Source organism: Carassius auratus, chromosome 1, assembly GCF_003368295.1.
Source record: "Carassius auratus strain Wakin chromosome 1, ASM336829v1, whole genome shotgun sequence".
Taxonomy (NCBI): Eukaryota; Metazoa; Chordata; class Actinopteri; order Cypriniformes; family Cyprinidae; genus Carassius; species Carassius auratus.
Genome location: NC_039243.1, coordinates 23,938 through 39,159, shown reverse-complemented (window position 1 = coordinate 39,159; position 15,222 = coordinate 23,938). Strand labels below are relative to the sequence as shown.

Genomic DNA, 15,222 nt, shown 5'->3' with positions numbered 1-15,222 from the left:
CTGAACGGGACTCTTAATTTGAAAGATTCTTACCATTCCAGACCGGAAGTAAGCTGATGTGTTGTATCGTAGCGTATTTCCTGGGTTTGTGAACGAATAAATGTGTGTTTTATTATTATTTTTAACCACACAACCACACTATTTTTGATGTCTACTCAAAACATAATTGGACCCTCTTTGGCACCGACGATGGAAAAATGCAAAAATGATGATTCAGACGAAGAAGGCGCAGGTATGTTAACGCATAACGTTACACATTGTGGTAGCTGCTTTGTGAACTGCAATATATAATTATCTTATAATTTCGCAATTGCAAATGCATAACAAGGCTGATTGCCTTTAGATGCCCCCCCCCCCCTTCCAACAACAGTTAAGTCATTAATTATTTTAGATTTAACTGAAGTATAAATGAATGCACAATAAATAATACACGCTGCCTCCAGTCATAGGTCCAGCTTTGCCTCCAAAATATAAAGCTTCAGAGTCCTCCAGCTCATGTGAAGACAGTGATCAAGAGGAGGTTGTGTTCAAGAGAGCCAAATACTCATCATCATCATCATCATCTAGGAACCGGCCTTCTTCAAAGTACGATACTTGATGGGTTTTTCCAGATACATGTGTTTCTCAGGGATTCATAGTTAATGAAGTGGTTAGTCATAAATAAGCCACTTTTTATATATGCAAATTATTTTTGTGTTGTGGTGGAACATAGTCAGCTTAAAAAGCATAATGTATCATATTTGATAAATACATTTAGAAGGCCCTTAAATGATCTATATGATCAAAAACACTGAAAACCCATGCTTTCTGTCGTCTGATCCGTACTTACTTAAACTTAGGTTAACTTGAAAATACGATTCCGTCTGCCTTTTAAGAAACGTTTATTTGTTCATTTCTCAATCAACATTGTACTGCATTTCATTATATTTTTTGCCTCCACAATAAAAACTATAGAACCTTGACCACAAATCTAAGCATTTAAATATCATCTTAAGATGGATATGGAGTGGTAGCTGATATTTATGTGCAATTTGTTTCTGGTTACATTTTTTTTTTGTGGTTCTTTAACAGCAGCAGGGGCTACTTGAAAGATGAGGTGGATATAAAGCAAGTTCAAATGGATGAGGAGGATGATGATGGTTTCTTTGGTCCAGCTCTTCCCCCAGGATATCAAAAGCGAGACAAATCACCAGAAAGGTAATAAACTCTTGATAATAATATCCCACATAATCAGCATCCCAATCAAAGTCGTGGATGAACTACATTTTGCATCTCCAGGCCACCTTTACTAGGACCTGCACTCCCTCCAGGATTTAAAAAACAAGATGAGGATGAAGATGCAAAGGATGACACCAGAGGGTTTTTAGGACCAGCTTTACCACCAGGATATCAAACCCAAGACAGATCTCCTGAACGGTAACAGGAATTGACAATATTACTGCTCTACACATTTTGTTGTTGTGTACAGTGGGTAGTATCACACACATAGTATCATATTTATTCAAATTCTACATACAGATGTAAATGTTAATCTAGGTTTTCCCCCTACTCTGCAGACCACCTGTAGGACCTGTTCTACCTCCAGGCTTTAAAAGACAAGATGAAGAGGAGGGAAAAGAAGATGCTAGAGGGATTTTAGGACCAGCTCTACCTCCAGGTTACACCCCAGCAGTGTCAAGCGGTGAAGAAGATGATGAAGATGATTATGTCATTGGACCAATGCCATCAAAAGCACCATCCCAGGACTCTGTGGCGTTGGACATTGAAAGAAGAGCTCAGAGAATGAAAGACAAACTTACAGGAGTGGATGTAAGTGCTTCTTAAATCTATTAATTCAGATATTATATTGGATATATTCTTCTTCTTCTTCTTCTTCTTCTTCTTCTTATTATTATTATTAATTTCTATATTATTATTAGTTTTTGTATATTGTAGATTTCTATCTTTGCACATATGCTTCTAATTTTATGCTTTATATACTTCCCATTTTTATTTCTGTTTACATCATACCTCAGGACAAGTCATTTTTCTGTTCTTGTACAATGACAATAAAAAACTTGAGTGGTTTGTTTTGTTCAAGACGAAAATAGATTTTGTTTTTCCCAGTGTGTGGGCAGACTAAACAATCTTGGGCTCTTCTGCTTTTAGACTGGCCCCAAAGTGGTCAGAGAGAGCTGGATGATGGAGTTGCCTCCTGAGTTGCAGCATGTGGGCCTGGAAGCACGAACCTTTAAGAAAAGATCAGGCCCTGAGAACAAAGACCGCTCAATTTGGACTGACACTCCCGCCGACCGTGAGCGAAAAGCTAGGGTGAGTTAGCGATAGATGTAACTGAATTCAGATGTGAAATGTGGGGATTGTTGTGGAGAATCATCGTAGATTTCCCAGTGATTTCGCAGGTGATATAAACTGTGTATTCTTTTTATCTTTATGTTTTTATGTTTTTGGAACTGGGTTTTGGAAAAAGAGGGATTTCAGGGTATGTTTGTAAATTCCCTTCTTTTTTTGTCTTGCTTAGGAACGACTAGAGGCTAAGGAAAAAGGTGAATCTGCCAAGGATGATGGACCTCGTCTGCCTCAGAAAGAGATTGAGATGGCTGAAAAAGTTTCTAAATATAATGTAAGTTCAGTTAAATCCAGCTTTGTGATTTATTACAAAATGCACTTGAATGAAGTCAACAAAATGGCACTAATATTTTATGTTTATTTATTATTATAAATTTTTTTTTTTTTTTTAGATTCAACTTTAATGTCATTATGCAGAGTAGTATGTACAGAGCTAATGAAATGCAGTTAGCATCTAACCAGAAGTGCAAGAATATAGTGTTTTATATACATAAAGTACAGAGTAAGTGAAGCTATGATATACAGAATGTACTGTGTAGTTGCTATATACAGTATTGAGCAGAGTATATACAGAATATAAATATGAATGTAATGTAGGTATTGTATGTACATTATGAACGGAGCAATGTAGGATTATATATACACATGAACAGCAGCAACGTGAGAACAGTGGTAATAAATACAGTTGGATAAGTGTGCAAAACACACGTTGCTCCTGTAACATCTGCCGGATGGAAGGAATGAGAAAAGTCCATGGTTAGGGTGAGAGGCATCCTTGATGATGTTTCTTGCCCTGCCCAGACAGCGCTTATGATAAATGTTCTCGATGGAAGTTAACTGGGTGCCGGTGATCCACTGAGCAGTTTTCACCACCCGCTGGAGTGCTTTGCGGTCAGATGCGGCGCAATTGCTATACCATACTGCTCTCAATTTTGTTTGTCTTCTGGGTGTTTAGTTCTAGATTGTTGGTGGCACACCACACAGCAGGTGCTGCACCTCATCCATGTAGGCTGACTCATCATCATCCTTATCAGACCTACCACTGCGGTGTCATCTGCAAATTGTATTATTGTTTGAGCCGTAAACAGGAACGCAGTCATGGGTGAATAGGGAGTACAGGAGAGGGCTCAGTACGCAGCCCTGTGGCACGCTGTGTGTTCAGGGTGATGATGGAGGAGGAGAGGTTATCTAACTTAACAGACTGAGGTCTGTTAGTCAGAAAACCTAGAATCCAGTTGCAGATGGGTGTGGTGATTCCTAGATGGCTGAGCTTGGAGATCAGCTTGGAGGGCATTACACAGTATTAAATGCAGAACTGAAAGATATGAACAGCATTCTCACATGTGTGTTCTGACTGTCCAGGTGGGTGAGGGCAGAGTGAAGTGCCGTTGAGATGGCGTCCTCTGTTGACCTATTGTTGCGATAGGCAAATTGGAATGGGTCTAATGTAGCAGGGAGACAGGATTTTAAGTGGGATACAACCAGTTTCTCAAAGCACTTGGCAATGATGGGGGTGAGTGCAACAGGACGGAAGTCGTTAGGGACTGAGGCAGTGGAGTGCTTCGGCACTGGCTCGATGGTGGAGGTTTTGCAGCTAGTGGGGACAGTTGTTTGTGCCAGGGACAGATTGAAAATGTCCATGAAGACCTCAGCCAGCTGCTCCACACAGGCTTTAAGCACACGACCAGGTATTCCATCAGGGCCAGCTGCTTTCCGTGCATTCACCTTACGCAGACTCAGAGTATGGTAACCATCTGATGTGGAGAGTGTGAGAAGCAGTTCACTGGGTTGATGCTCAGCTTTGAGTGAGATCTCCTTATTATTTTGATAAAAACGAAAAAGTGATTGAGCTCGTCTGGGATGGAGGCAGAGCTGGAGGGGGGCACGGAGTTTGGTAGTTTGTAATCTGTGATGGATTGTATGCCTCGCCACATACGCCGGGGGTCTGAAGAATTGAAGTATTCTTCAATCCTCTGTTTATGTTTGAGTTTGGCCTGGCAGATACTGAAGGCCGCATCTCTTGCTTTGAGCAGGAGGCGAACCTCCCTGTTCATCCAGGGCTTCTGATTGGGGAAATCTTTATTTTTTTGTGTGTGGTCACTCTGCTCACACATCTGTTGATGTGCTTCAGGACAGAGTTGGTGTAAATGTCAATGTCGATATGAGTGTTTGTGGTGGCCTGGGCAGCAAACTCACTCCAGTCTGTGTGCTGGAACTGATGTTGAAGAGTGGAGTCAGCACCTTCCAGCCAGATTTTAAACAGTCTATTTTTTATTTATTTTATTTATTTATTAACAGTAAAACGTCTGGTTAAAAAAAAAAAAAAACGTTTTTGAGCATTTATTTGATCCAAACTACAGTTTATATATAAACTTACTGCTTAAGTATAAAAATGTGAATTTCAGTCTCAGAATGCCCATTTCTTTGTAGGAATCCAAGCGTGGTGAATCTCTCATCAGTATACACACTAAGAAGATGAAAAGAAAAGCTGAGGAGGATGCTTCAAAGCCTGTGGAAAGAAGACCCTTTGACCGAGATGCTGACCTCCAAGTCAATCGGTTTGATGAGGCTCAAAAAAAAGCTTTGCTCAAGAAGTCACAAGAGCTGAACACCCGCTTTTCACACAGCAAAGACCGCATGTTCCTATGAGGGACATTCAGCAAATCTATCTCTTGTTGTCAAGGATTCTTATTAAAGGAACGTTGTACTGCACTGGAATCATTGCAGCATCATCGTTTAAACATAAACATTTATGTACTTTGTTGACAATTATATGTAAAATTTAGATGACCTCCTGAGGTTCCTCCTGAATTCGTCTTTTATATACCAATGGTTAATTGTAAGAGATAATGCATTAAAATGTCTATACATTTTGTGACTTCTATTGTGAGTTTTTAGTCCGCCTTTTTATTCCTAAGTAATGAATACATAAGTATGTTTGTTTATACCCATTGATATCCTTTTGTTCCCCTGAATACTGACAGTTTTATGTTTTTTGGTCATGTATTGAGTGCTCATAGAATGTTCCAAGTTTAGATCACATGAATTTCACCTCAAAAATAAAAGAAAGAAAGAATTTATATTTTGCTTCATGACAGGTAGACTGGTCTATATTAAGTCCATTAAAACGTTTTTGTTCTGTCATAACACTTCCATCCAAATTCCAATTACCTTGATAAAAAAAACCTTACTAAGATGCTGACAAATAAAATTCTAAAGCATGTATGTGTTATACATGTCATATTCTTGATTTATGCATTCGTCAACATTTGCATGTGCAGTACTTTTACTATGTTACAGAATGTCGACATTCATATTGATAATTCTTAAGAAATATTTATTTCTGAACGCTTGAGACTATAAAATCAATCAGACAACAGTATTAATATGCATCATTCATTTGTTCATTCATAATAAAATCATAGCCATATGTAACTTATTACAGCCATTGTAATTTTAAATAATGTAGTTTAATTACAATTTATTTTTGTTTTATTAAAGTTCTGATTTAACTCCTTATAGTAGGTGTTTATTTTATCATTATTGTTGTTTTATTATTATTATATTTTTTATACGTTTTTATGCTATCAAAATGTAAAGTGTCTTAATTCCTGTGAATAAATATCTCTGAAAATCACTTCTAAATAAGTCGGTTGCATTTACCAGAAATAGCAGTGTTTCTAAATAAAATGACAAATAGAGATAGAGAAAATATCTCCTTAATATCTTAACATTTCTTACTCTAATTCTACAATTACTGGATGAGCTAACAAAAAGAAAAAACTATTTTATTTGTCGACTATTCCGCTAAATCGCGGATTTTGTAACTACGTCACATCTGCATTAAATAACGCGCGTTTTATTTATTTTTTTTGTCCTGACGGGCCGCCGTACAACCGGTTCTGCTGTTGATAGTGTGTTAGCTAACGAGTTTGTCGCGTTGAAGACGTGCACTAAATCCACATGAAATAACTAGAATATATTTAAACTATTAATAATCATGTCAGACAAAGGAGAGGTGGATTTAACCGGGGCAAAGCAGAACACGGGTGTATGGCTGGTCAAAGTAAGTGTTTTAAATAAGTTAGCTCAATGATGAACAGCTACAGTCAGTTGTACATGACTTTAGCATCTACAAACACCTCGCATGGTTTATATGTCGTGCAGTTTAATTATTAAAACCATATTAAATGCACTGTTTTAAAGCTATGTTTGCATACACTTTATAAAGGTCCCAAAGTATTTGGCCCAGCAGTGGACCAAAGCCACAGGGAGAGGAGAAGTTGGAAAGCTCCGGATATGCAAGTATGTGGCAAGAACAGGTCTCATCTACAAGCACAGCGTTAATTCAACCATTAATATTCATACAATTGTTGTTGTTTGTGCAGGAATCAAGGCAAAGCGGAGGTAACTGTTATGGCTTTAAACATCCAGTGTTTTATATTTGAGGCTTGCGTCTTTAAGTGGATTCAGTGTTGTTCTGATTTTGATTGACAGGTGTCTTTCACACTCAATGAGGAGCTGACCACCGTGGACACCATCGGGGAGAAATCCTCCATGGTACGAGCCCCTAGAGAGCACCCATTCACTCTGCAGACGGTCGGTGGACAGACTCTGGCTGTTTTCACCGAAAACTCTTCAGGTGAGAAGCAGGATGTCAATCAATACATGCAATGCTGTGATCTGCTGTGCTTTTGAATGATGTGAAGATAAAGTACAACAATTTGTTGTTAGTTGATGAAAGTCTTCATGTAAATGAGTAAATTAGATAACCATTTTTAATAATACAAAGTAATATCTTTCTTTATATTACTTTCTAATATCTTTTCTTGCTTACAAAAAATGCTGACTAATTATTTGATCATTACTTTTATTTAATATTATGTTAAAATCTTAAGATTTTGATTTTAAGAGCATTTTTACTTTTTTATGATAAAGAGTTTTAGTACTTTTTGGGGACATCATTTGATGTCCAATGTGAAATAATTTCAGAACCACTCAATTATAATACATAGAAGATGGTCACTTAAGAACATTTACTTGCAATTGTAACATATGTATGTTTAGAACATCCAGGATGAAAATGCATCAGACAGTGTGTAATAATAAGAAGTAAATAGAATACATTTAGTTGTTATAGCACAAAATGTTAAATAATTAATAAAATGTTAAGGATACCTTTCTGTGTAATCTTTTACAGAATTTATAAATGTCCATATTTTTTATTTTTATCTTTTTAATATAACAAAAATGAGCTTTTCTATTTAGAATTGTATTTGGACAGTTTAGTTGAATAATTACATTACCGATGACAGACAAGGCAGAGTTCATTTGAAAAATAAATTTATTTAACGACTTATGCACAGCATATGAATATACACACATTTAATTGCCCATATTTTAATTGAAAATATTAATAATAGCAACAACAGTACGAAGTGAATGATTTTACTCAACCTATATATGTTAATGAAAAGCAGAGACGTCTGAAACAGAAGACTATAATGTTAGGTATTAACATATTAATAAAAGTTATTATTAAGTTTATTTTTTCCTGTTAACTGAACTTTTGCTTTCAAACAGCTTATTTGGTAAGTCATTCCATGCCATCTCTGGGATTTTCTGTACACACTTCCGTTTCCTCCAGTTCTGTTTAAAGGGGGGGTGAAATGCTCGTTTTCACTCAGTATCCTGTTAATCTTGAGTACCTATAGAGTAGTACTGCATCCTTCATAACTCCAAAAAGTCTTTATGTTTATTATATTTATAAGAGAAAGATAGTCTGTACCGATTTTTCCCGGAAAAACACGAGCGCCTAGAGGCGTGACGTGTGGGCGGAGCTAAAGAATCACGAGCACCAGTAGGCTTTTGTGTTGAGAGCATGTGGAAGCTGTGAGACAGATCCAGAGGCTGAAATTTAACAAGAGCAGCATCAGCAAAGGCGGTATGCTATGTGGTATGTACTGAAACTGTATAGATTTGCTTAGCGGTTTTGGAAAATGATTAAGTTCCACTTTATGTCGTCTTTTTTTTTTTTTTTTTTTAAGCTGTACATGTGGAAAGTGCAGTTTGATGACAACATCGCATGTTGTTTACTTGATGTGCTTACGCCCTGATAGCCAAGTTAAAAACACAGAGATATTTGAAGCAGTTTTACTCACCGCCTGCGGTTCCAACACACGATCGTGACCCTTTTCCGTTGGGACTGCATTATCCTTAAGAAATAAACAATTTGCAATCCGAAATGCAGGGAACAAACAAAAACACTTGCACAACTCCGTTGATGCTCTGTAAAAAATAAACTCCATCCACTGGTCCCTTAACGCTGTTTCTCTTTTGGTAATCTGTGCAGGGTTGTCTTGCCCTGGCAACCAAAAACACACTTCTTTTGTGACATTTCGCGACGCTCTCCCTCTGATCAGTGAATGCCTGTTGTGCTCTCAGTGCTCTGCTATACGAGAGCGCGCGCTCTTCTGGCAGAAGTGCCTTAGGACCCATATAAGGAAATTCCGCTCCATCTAACGTCACACAGAGCCATACTCAAAAAAAACTTTCCGAAACTTGTGACAAACCGGAAGAGGTTTTTTTGGAACAAAAATACTCCTTCAAACGTACAACTTAATTTTTGAAACTTTGTCCATGTTTAGCATGGGAATCCAACTCTTTAACAGTGTAAAAAACTCAGTATGCATGAAATAGCATTTCACCCCCCCTTTAATTTCTCTTGGTACTCTTTGTCTGCTGTGTGTGAGATGAATCAGATATTAGGTTGTCTCTTAAGCTTTTGCAGTTGCTAACCTCTGCCTCTCAATCAGTGTATGTGATTGTGGTGTTTTAATGGTTGAAGACATTATAATGGGCCTTCAGATATCACTGATTTTGGAAACCTAATCACCTGACTGCTTTAATTATTCCTTGATTAACGTGGAGTTGTGTTGTGAAGCTTGGGTGTCTGTGCATGACCAGCTCTGTATAGTTTCCATGCTAATTATTGTTTCTCTGTTGTGAAAGTGAGGATTTCTTTAGGTGTTGTAAAGGTGCTTGAGTTCCAAAGCCTGGGCACTTCTTCTGTAAAGTGACCAGTTGTTCAAAAAAATGGGGCTCAATGAAAATGTTTTTTTAGTTCTAATAAATTTAGATTGTGAAATATTATATGATCTTTTTTTATTAACTTTTATAATTTAATACATTTTCAATTGTATTTTATTCCTTTGATGGCAAAGCCGAATTGTAGCTTTTTTTTTTTTTTTTTTTTTTTTTAAGTTATGATTTTTTGTTGTTGACTAAGGGTTCCTACGCAGTTTGGAAAAGTATGGAATTTGATTTGAATAATTTGCAGGTCTGGAAGAGTATTGAAAAAAGAAAGCAGAATATGGAAAAATATTAGCGATTACAGACTGTTAGTTTTTTAGAATAGAAAATTATAAATGGAATTTAAATAAATTGATTATACAATGAGTGTGTTATGGCAGCTGTTAAGTCCTTCTTTAGTGACTGTCAAATACGATTGAATGAATTCAAGGTGGACTTCAATCATTATGCTAAAATACAGGTTATATTGCAGTTTATTTTCTCTGGATATTCATGGCACCATATTATAGAGCCTCTAAAACAGTGGTCTCAAACTCAATTCCTGGAGGGTCACAGCTCTGCAGAGTTTAGCTCCAACCAGCTCCAAACCACACCTGCTTGGAAGTTTCTAGTAATCCTGAAGACCTTGATTAGCTAGATCAGGTGTGTTTGATTAGGGTTGGAGCAAAACTGTGCAGAGCTGTGGCCCTCCAGGAATTGAGTTTGAGACCAATGCTCTAAAAGGACCTTTGAAAAAAAAAAAAACATACAGACTTTAATGTGCGCATGATACACCATTAAACGTAACATATAGGACCATGCACACTGATCTATTGCACCATCAGCCCATTTTGCGGTGTGGTTTGGCTGCCACAGAAAAGGCTATGCATTAAAGCAGAACTAAGACCTTGAAATATGACGTACTGCCAGATTTGTAACACTTTTTTTAAACATATGTATGTACAATACCAGTCTTTTTATAAACCATTGGACTTGGCAAATAGGACAATGCACACAGCCATATTATCAGCTCATTTTGTGCCATGGTTTCCTTGATACCACAGAGGATGCTAAAGTGCACATTATGTCCTGCTATTAGAGGTACTGCCCTAAGGAAAGCGAATAGATCTCTATTAATACAGGTTCATCCATGCTTTAATTTTCTTCACAGTAAGATTTATAATTTATAAACCAAAAAAAAATGCATAAGCAAGCAAAATATTCCAGTGTGCTTATAAATAGTTTATCGAGGGCTAGAAAAATGCATTGTGTGCATGAAAGTCTGTATGCTTCTATGTTTGCAATAAAACCGATGAAAAAAAAGAGTAATATTTAAGACTACTATATACAAAATATAAAGCTCAAATAATGCTCTATTAACTGTAAAATATGGTGTGAAAATCTATTGAGAGGTTTGGAAATTCGTATTATGAAATGGAAAATGTGTAGGAACCCTGTGTTGTTGTTTTCAGGATAATGAATTTTTAGTTTTTTAATTACTGGCACTTTTGATTACTATAATGCATCCTTAAACAGTATTAATATTATTAGCATTAAGTATTAATTTCTTTAAAAAAAAAAAAACAATCCTGAGCCCAAACTTTTGTTTGTACGTAATAATAAATCCACTGTTTTATATGAATCTCCACATCTTTGAAGACTGGGTAGGGACCTTTGGTTTGTGGTTTTTGGGTTAATTTAGATCAATCTCCTCAGTGGTTTCAGTAAAACGAACTCATGAACTGACTGATCAGAGGTTCTGTGTGGCGTATTGGTAATATCTGCGTTGTTTGTGTCTATTTGTGCGTTTGCTTTCGCTGACTGCTATGTAAGAAGCTGCCGTGAGGCTTGGCCTGCCGTGATTATTTTGGCATGTACTCCCCCTCGTTCTCATGTTGCCATCCCTCTCGTAGGGCAGTCAGATGCCGAAGCCGGCGGCTCAGGTACAGGCCCAGGTGAGTGCTCACCGTCGCCCCCTGCTTGAGTGGAGGTCCAGGATATAATGATCTAATGGCCTTTGATTTGACAATCAGCCCAAAAAAATAAATAAAATCAATTTGAAATGCTTTCTGTGACCTAATTTAAAGAATTGGTGTATTGAAAATGTACAGAAGCGAATGTACAGAAAGCACTGTTGGCCTCTCACTTCTGATGTAATGACGGAGTAGTAATGGGCTGTGTGTTGCAGCAGCGATTGCATAGTTACAACTGTCACAACTGTGAGTATTAATGTCTCTCTTCTCTCACAAAGATAAAATTGCACTGGAAGGATTGGTGGTGCAGAGAGCTGAATGCAGACCGGCCGTCAATGAAAACTACATGAAACTAAAGAAGTATGTTTAGAATGTGCACACAATAGTTCTGTTTATTTAGTGAAATGCCTACACAGAAAGCATGATAAATTCTCATAGAAACTCATAAGGGATTCATTTATGGGCCATATATAAGCTCTATATGTGCAGCAACTCTGTGTGCCAAACAAATATCCTGAACTCACAACACTAGCAAGTGAGCACTAACCTTACTCTAAACCTTAAAGGACAACTTTTTTTGCATCTTTAAAAAGAGAAAGAAAATCGATATCAGTCATACGTTTTTCATTAGGTCTATACAGGTCCACACACGATCTATTTCAAGACCTGTGATGTCTGATACATAAAATTAATTAGGCTAATGGCCAGAACTCAAAAAGGATGTTGTTATTTTGCAGACTGCAGATCGAGGAGTTATCGAAACCCATGAGGTTCTCTCAACAGCTCGACAAAGCAGTCACCACCAACTACAAACCGGTGGCTAATCACGCCTATAACGTACGGCAAGCTTTCGCATCATCAGCTGTGGGAAGTATCTGATATGCAGTTGATTGTTGATGCACACTCTGTTTGTTCCTTTGTTGTTGTTTTATCTCAGCTGGACTATGAAAAGAAGAAGAAAGAAGAAGGGAAGAGGGCCCGAGGAGATAAACAGCAGGTGCTGGACATGTTGTTCTCTGCTTTTGAGAAGCATCAGTTTTATAACATTAAGGATCTGGTGGACATCACAAAACAGCCAGTGGTGAGTTACATTACAGTAACACTACGCTACAGACTACTGTGCAGAAGTTTGGGGTTGGTCATTGTGTTTTTTAAGTCTCTTATGTTTACAAAGCTGCATTTATTTGATCATACATACAGTAAAGCATTAATATTGTGAATATAACTGTTTTCTGTTTGAATTTGTTGTGAAATGTCACATTTATTTGATGCTACTACTCCAGTCTTCAGTGTCACATGATCCTTCAGAAATCATTTTAATATGCTGATTTGGTGTATTAGTGATAAACTTTTGTGCTGCTTAATAAATATACAGTATTGTTCAAAAATAATAGCAGTACAATGTGACTAACCAGAATAATCAAGGTTTTTAGTATATTTTTATTGCTACATGGCAAACAAGTTACCAGTAGGTTCAGTAGATTCTCAGAAAACAAATGAGACCCAGCATTCATGATATGCACGCTCTTAAGGCTGTGCAATTGGGCAATTAGTTGAATTAGTTGAAAGGGGTGTGTTCAAAAAAATAGCAGTGTGGCATTCAATCACTGAGGTCATCAATTTTGTGAAGAAACAGGTGTGAATCAGGTGGCCCCTATTTAAGGATGAAGCCAACACTTGTTGAACATGCATTTGAAAGCTGAGGAAAATGGGTCGTTCAAGACATTGTTCAGAAGAACAGCGTACTTTGATTAAAAAGTTGATTAGAGAGGGGAAAACCTATAAAGAGGTGCAAAAAATGATAGGCTGTTCAGCTAAAATGATCTCCAATGCCTTAAAATGGAGAGCAAAACCAGAGAGACGTGGAAGAAAACGGAAGACAACCATCAAAATGGACAGAAGAATAACCAGAATGGCAAAGGCTCAGCCAATGATCACCTCCAGGATGATCAAAGACAGTCTGGAGTTACCTGTAAGTACTGTGACAGTTAGAAGACGTCTGTGTGAAGCTAATCTATTTTCAAGAATCCCCCGCAAAGTCCCTCTGTTAAAAAAAAAAAGGCATGTGCAGAAGAGGTTACAATTTGCCAAAGAACACATCAACTGGCCTAAAGAGAAATGGAGGAACATTTTGTGGACTGATGAGAGTAAAATTGTTCTTTTTGGGTCCAAGGGCCACAGGCAGTTTGTGAGACGACCCCCAAACTCTGAATTCAAGCCACAGTACACAGTGAAGACAGTGAAGCATGGAGGTGCAAGCATCATGATATGGGCATGTTTCTCCTACTATGGTGTTGGGCCTATTTATCGCATACCAGGGATCATGGATCAGTTTGCATATGTTAAAATACTTGAAGAGGTCATGTTGCCCTATGCTGAAGAGGACATGCCCTTGAAATGGTTGTTTCAACAAGACAATGACCCAAAACACACTAGTAAACGGGCAAAGTCTTGGTTCCAAACCAACAAAATTAATGTTATGGAGTGGCCAGCCCAATCTCCAGACCTTAATCCAACTGAGAACTTGTGGGGTGATATCGCTGTTTCTGAAGCAAAACCAAGAAATGTGAATGAATTGTGGAATGTTGTTAAAGAATCATGGAGTGGAATAACAGCTGAGAGGTGCCACAAGTTGGTTGACTCCATGCCACACAGATGTCAAGCAGTTTTAAAAAACTGTGGTCATACAACTAAATATTAGTTTAGTGATTCACAGGATTGCTAAATCCCAGAAAAAAAAAATGTTTGTACAAAATAGTTTTGAGTTTGTACAGTCAAAGGTAGACACTGCTATCTTTTTGAACACACCCCTTTCAACTAATTGCCCAATTGCACAGCCTTAAGAGCGTGCATATCATGAATGCTGGGTCTTGTTTGTTTTCTGACAATCTACTGAACCTACTGGTAACTTGTTTGCCACGTAGCAATAAAAAATATACTAAAAACCTTGATTATTCTGGTTAGTCACATTGTACTGCTATTATTTTGAACAATACTGTATATATTTCGCATATATTGAGAACCATTACACAATTTATTTAGGATTTCTTAAGTTATTGGAAATATAAATTTTCTCCAAGTATTTACTGTATTTTTTTTATTTATTTAATGCATGCTTGATGAACCTTAGTGTTCATTACAAGGCTGCCTATTAAGTCTTCCTTGTTCTCTAGATTTATTTGAAGGAGATTCTTCGAGACATTGGTATATACAATATCAAAGGCACCCACAAGAACACCTGGGAGCTCAAACCAGAGTACAGACACTACCAGAACGAAGAGAAGAGCGACTGATTACCATTGGACTCTGGGTGGCTATGAATACCTGAAAAGCCATATTCCCCAATAAGTTCAAAATGTTGTTTCTGGATAATTTCTTCAAGGATGATTCGGTTGTTTTTAGAGGTGCATCAGAAAACTATGTGGCATTTTATAATGCGGAGCAGTTTTTTAATGCTTGTTATATTGACCGATTCCCATGAAGAAGAAAAAAAACCTAGTAAGAGTAGTTCAAGTCTTCAGTCATCTGAAAATGAAAAGAACTTATCATCTTAATGTTTTGTATAAAAAGGTGATGTTGGATTTTTTTCTTATTCAAAGAAACATTTATAGAATAATGATAAACAATAGTTTTATTCAGATTTAGTTTTCTGATTGAAACACTTATTTTAGATAGTATTTTGTGTTCTTAAATGCTCTTGAAATAAAGGTTTTTGTATGAATAAATAATTTGTTCCATGTATGATTTTTTTATTCTTACAATTCACACAGGACTGGGGTTAAATATGTAAATAAAACATTTAAATGGTTAAGTTAAAATTAATTCAGTTCAG

The 15,222-nt window shown here is 37.1% G+C and overlaps 2 protein-coding genes across 4 annotated transcripts; both read left to right on the top strand.

The window, feature by feature from the left end:
* Positions 1-33: 33 nt before the first annotated feature.
* gpalpp1 (GPALPP motifs containing 1) lies at positions 34-5,531 on the top strand. Of its 2 annotated transcripts, none has more exons than XM_026273257.1 (8): positions 34-232; positions 444-585; positions 1,075-1,197; positions 1,279-1,416; positions 1,557-1,809; positions 2,149-2,310; positions 2,519-2,620; positions 4,777-4,995. In XM_026273257.1, the coding sequence occupies exons 1-8, from the start codon at positions 148-150 to the stop codon at positions 4,993-4,995; spliced, it is 1,224 nt and encodes a 407-aa protein (XP_026129042.1). In that variant the 5' UTR covers positions 34-147. The 2 variants fall into 2 exon arrangements, with proteins under 2 accessions (XP_026129042.1, XP_026128960.1); XM_026273175.1 differs by having other exon boundaries at positions 148-232; positions 1,072-1,197; positions 4,777-5,531.
* A 685-nt stretch (positions 5,532-6,216) lies between these two features.
* LOC113109292 (general transcription factor IIF subunit 2-like) lies at positions 6,217-15,115 on the top strand. Of its 2 annotated transcripts, XM_026272942.1 has the most exons (9): positions 6,217-6,412; positions 6,578-6,651; positions 6,735-6,753; positions 6,844-6,988; positions 11,331-11,372; positions 11,669-11,750; positions 12,128-12,227; positions 12,328-12,471; positions 14,564-15,115. In XM_026272942.1, the coding sequence occupies exons 1-9, from the start codon at positions 6,347-6,349 to the stop codon at positions 14,681-14,683; spliced, it is 792 nt and encodes a 263-aa protein (XP_026128727.1). In that variant the 5' UTR covers positions 6,217-6,346; the 3' UTR covers positions 14,684-15,115. The 2 variants fall into 2 exon arrangements, with proteins under 2 accessions (XP_026128727.1, XP_026128775.1); XM_026272990.1 differs by lacking the exon at positions 11,331-11,372.
* The last annotated feature ends 107 nt before the right edge of the window (positions 15,116-15,222 follow it).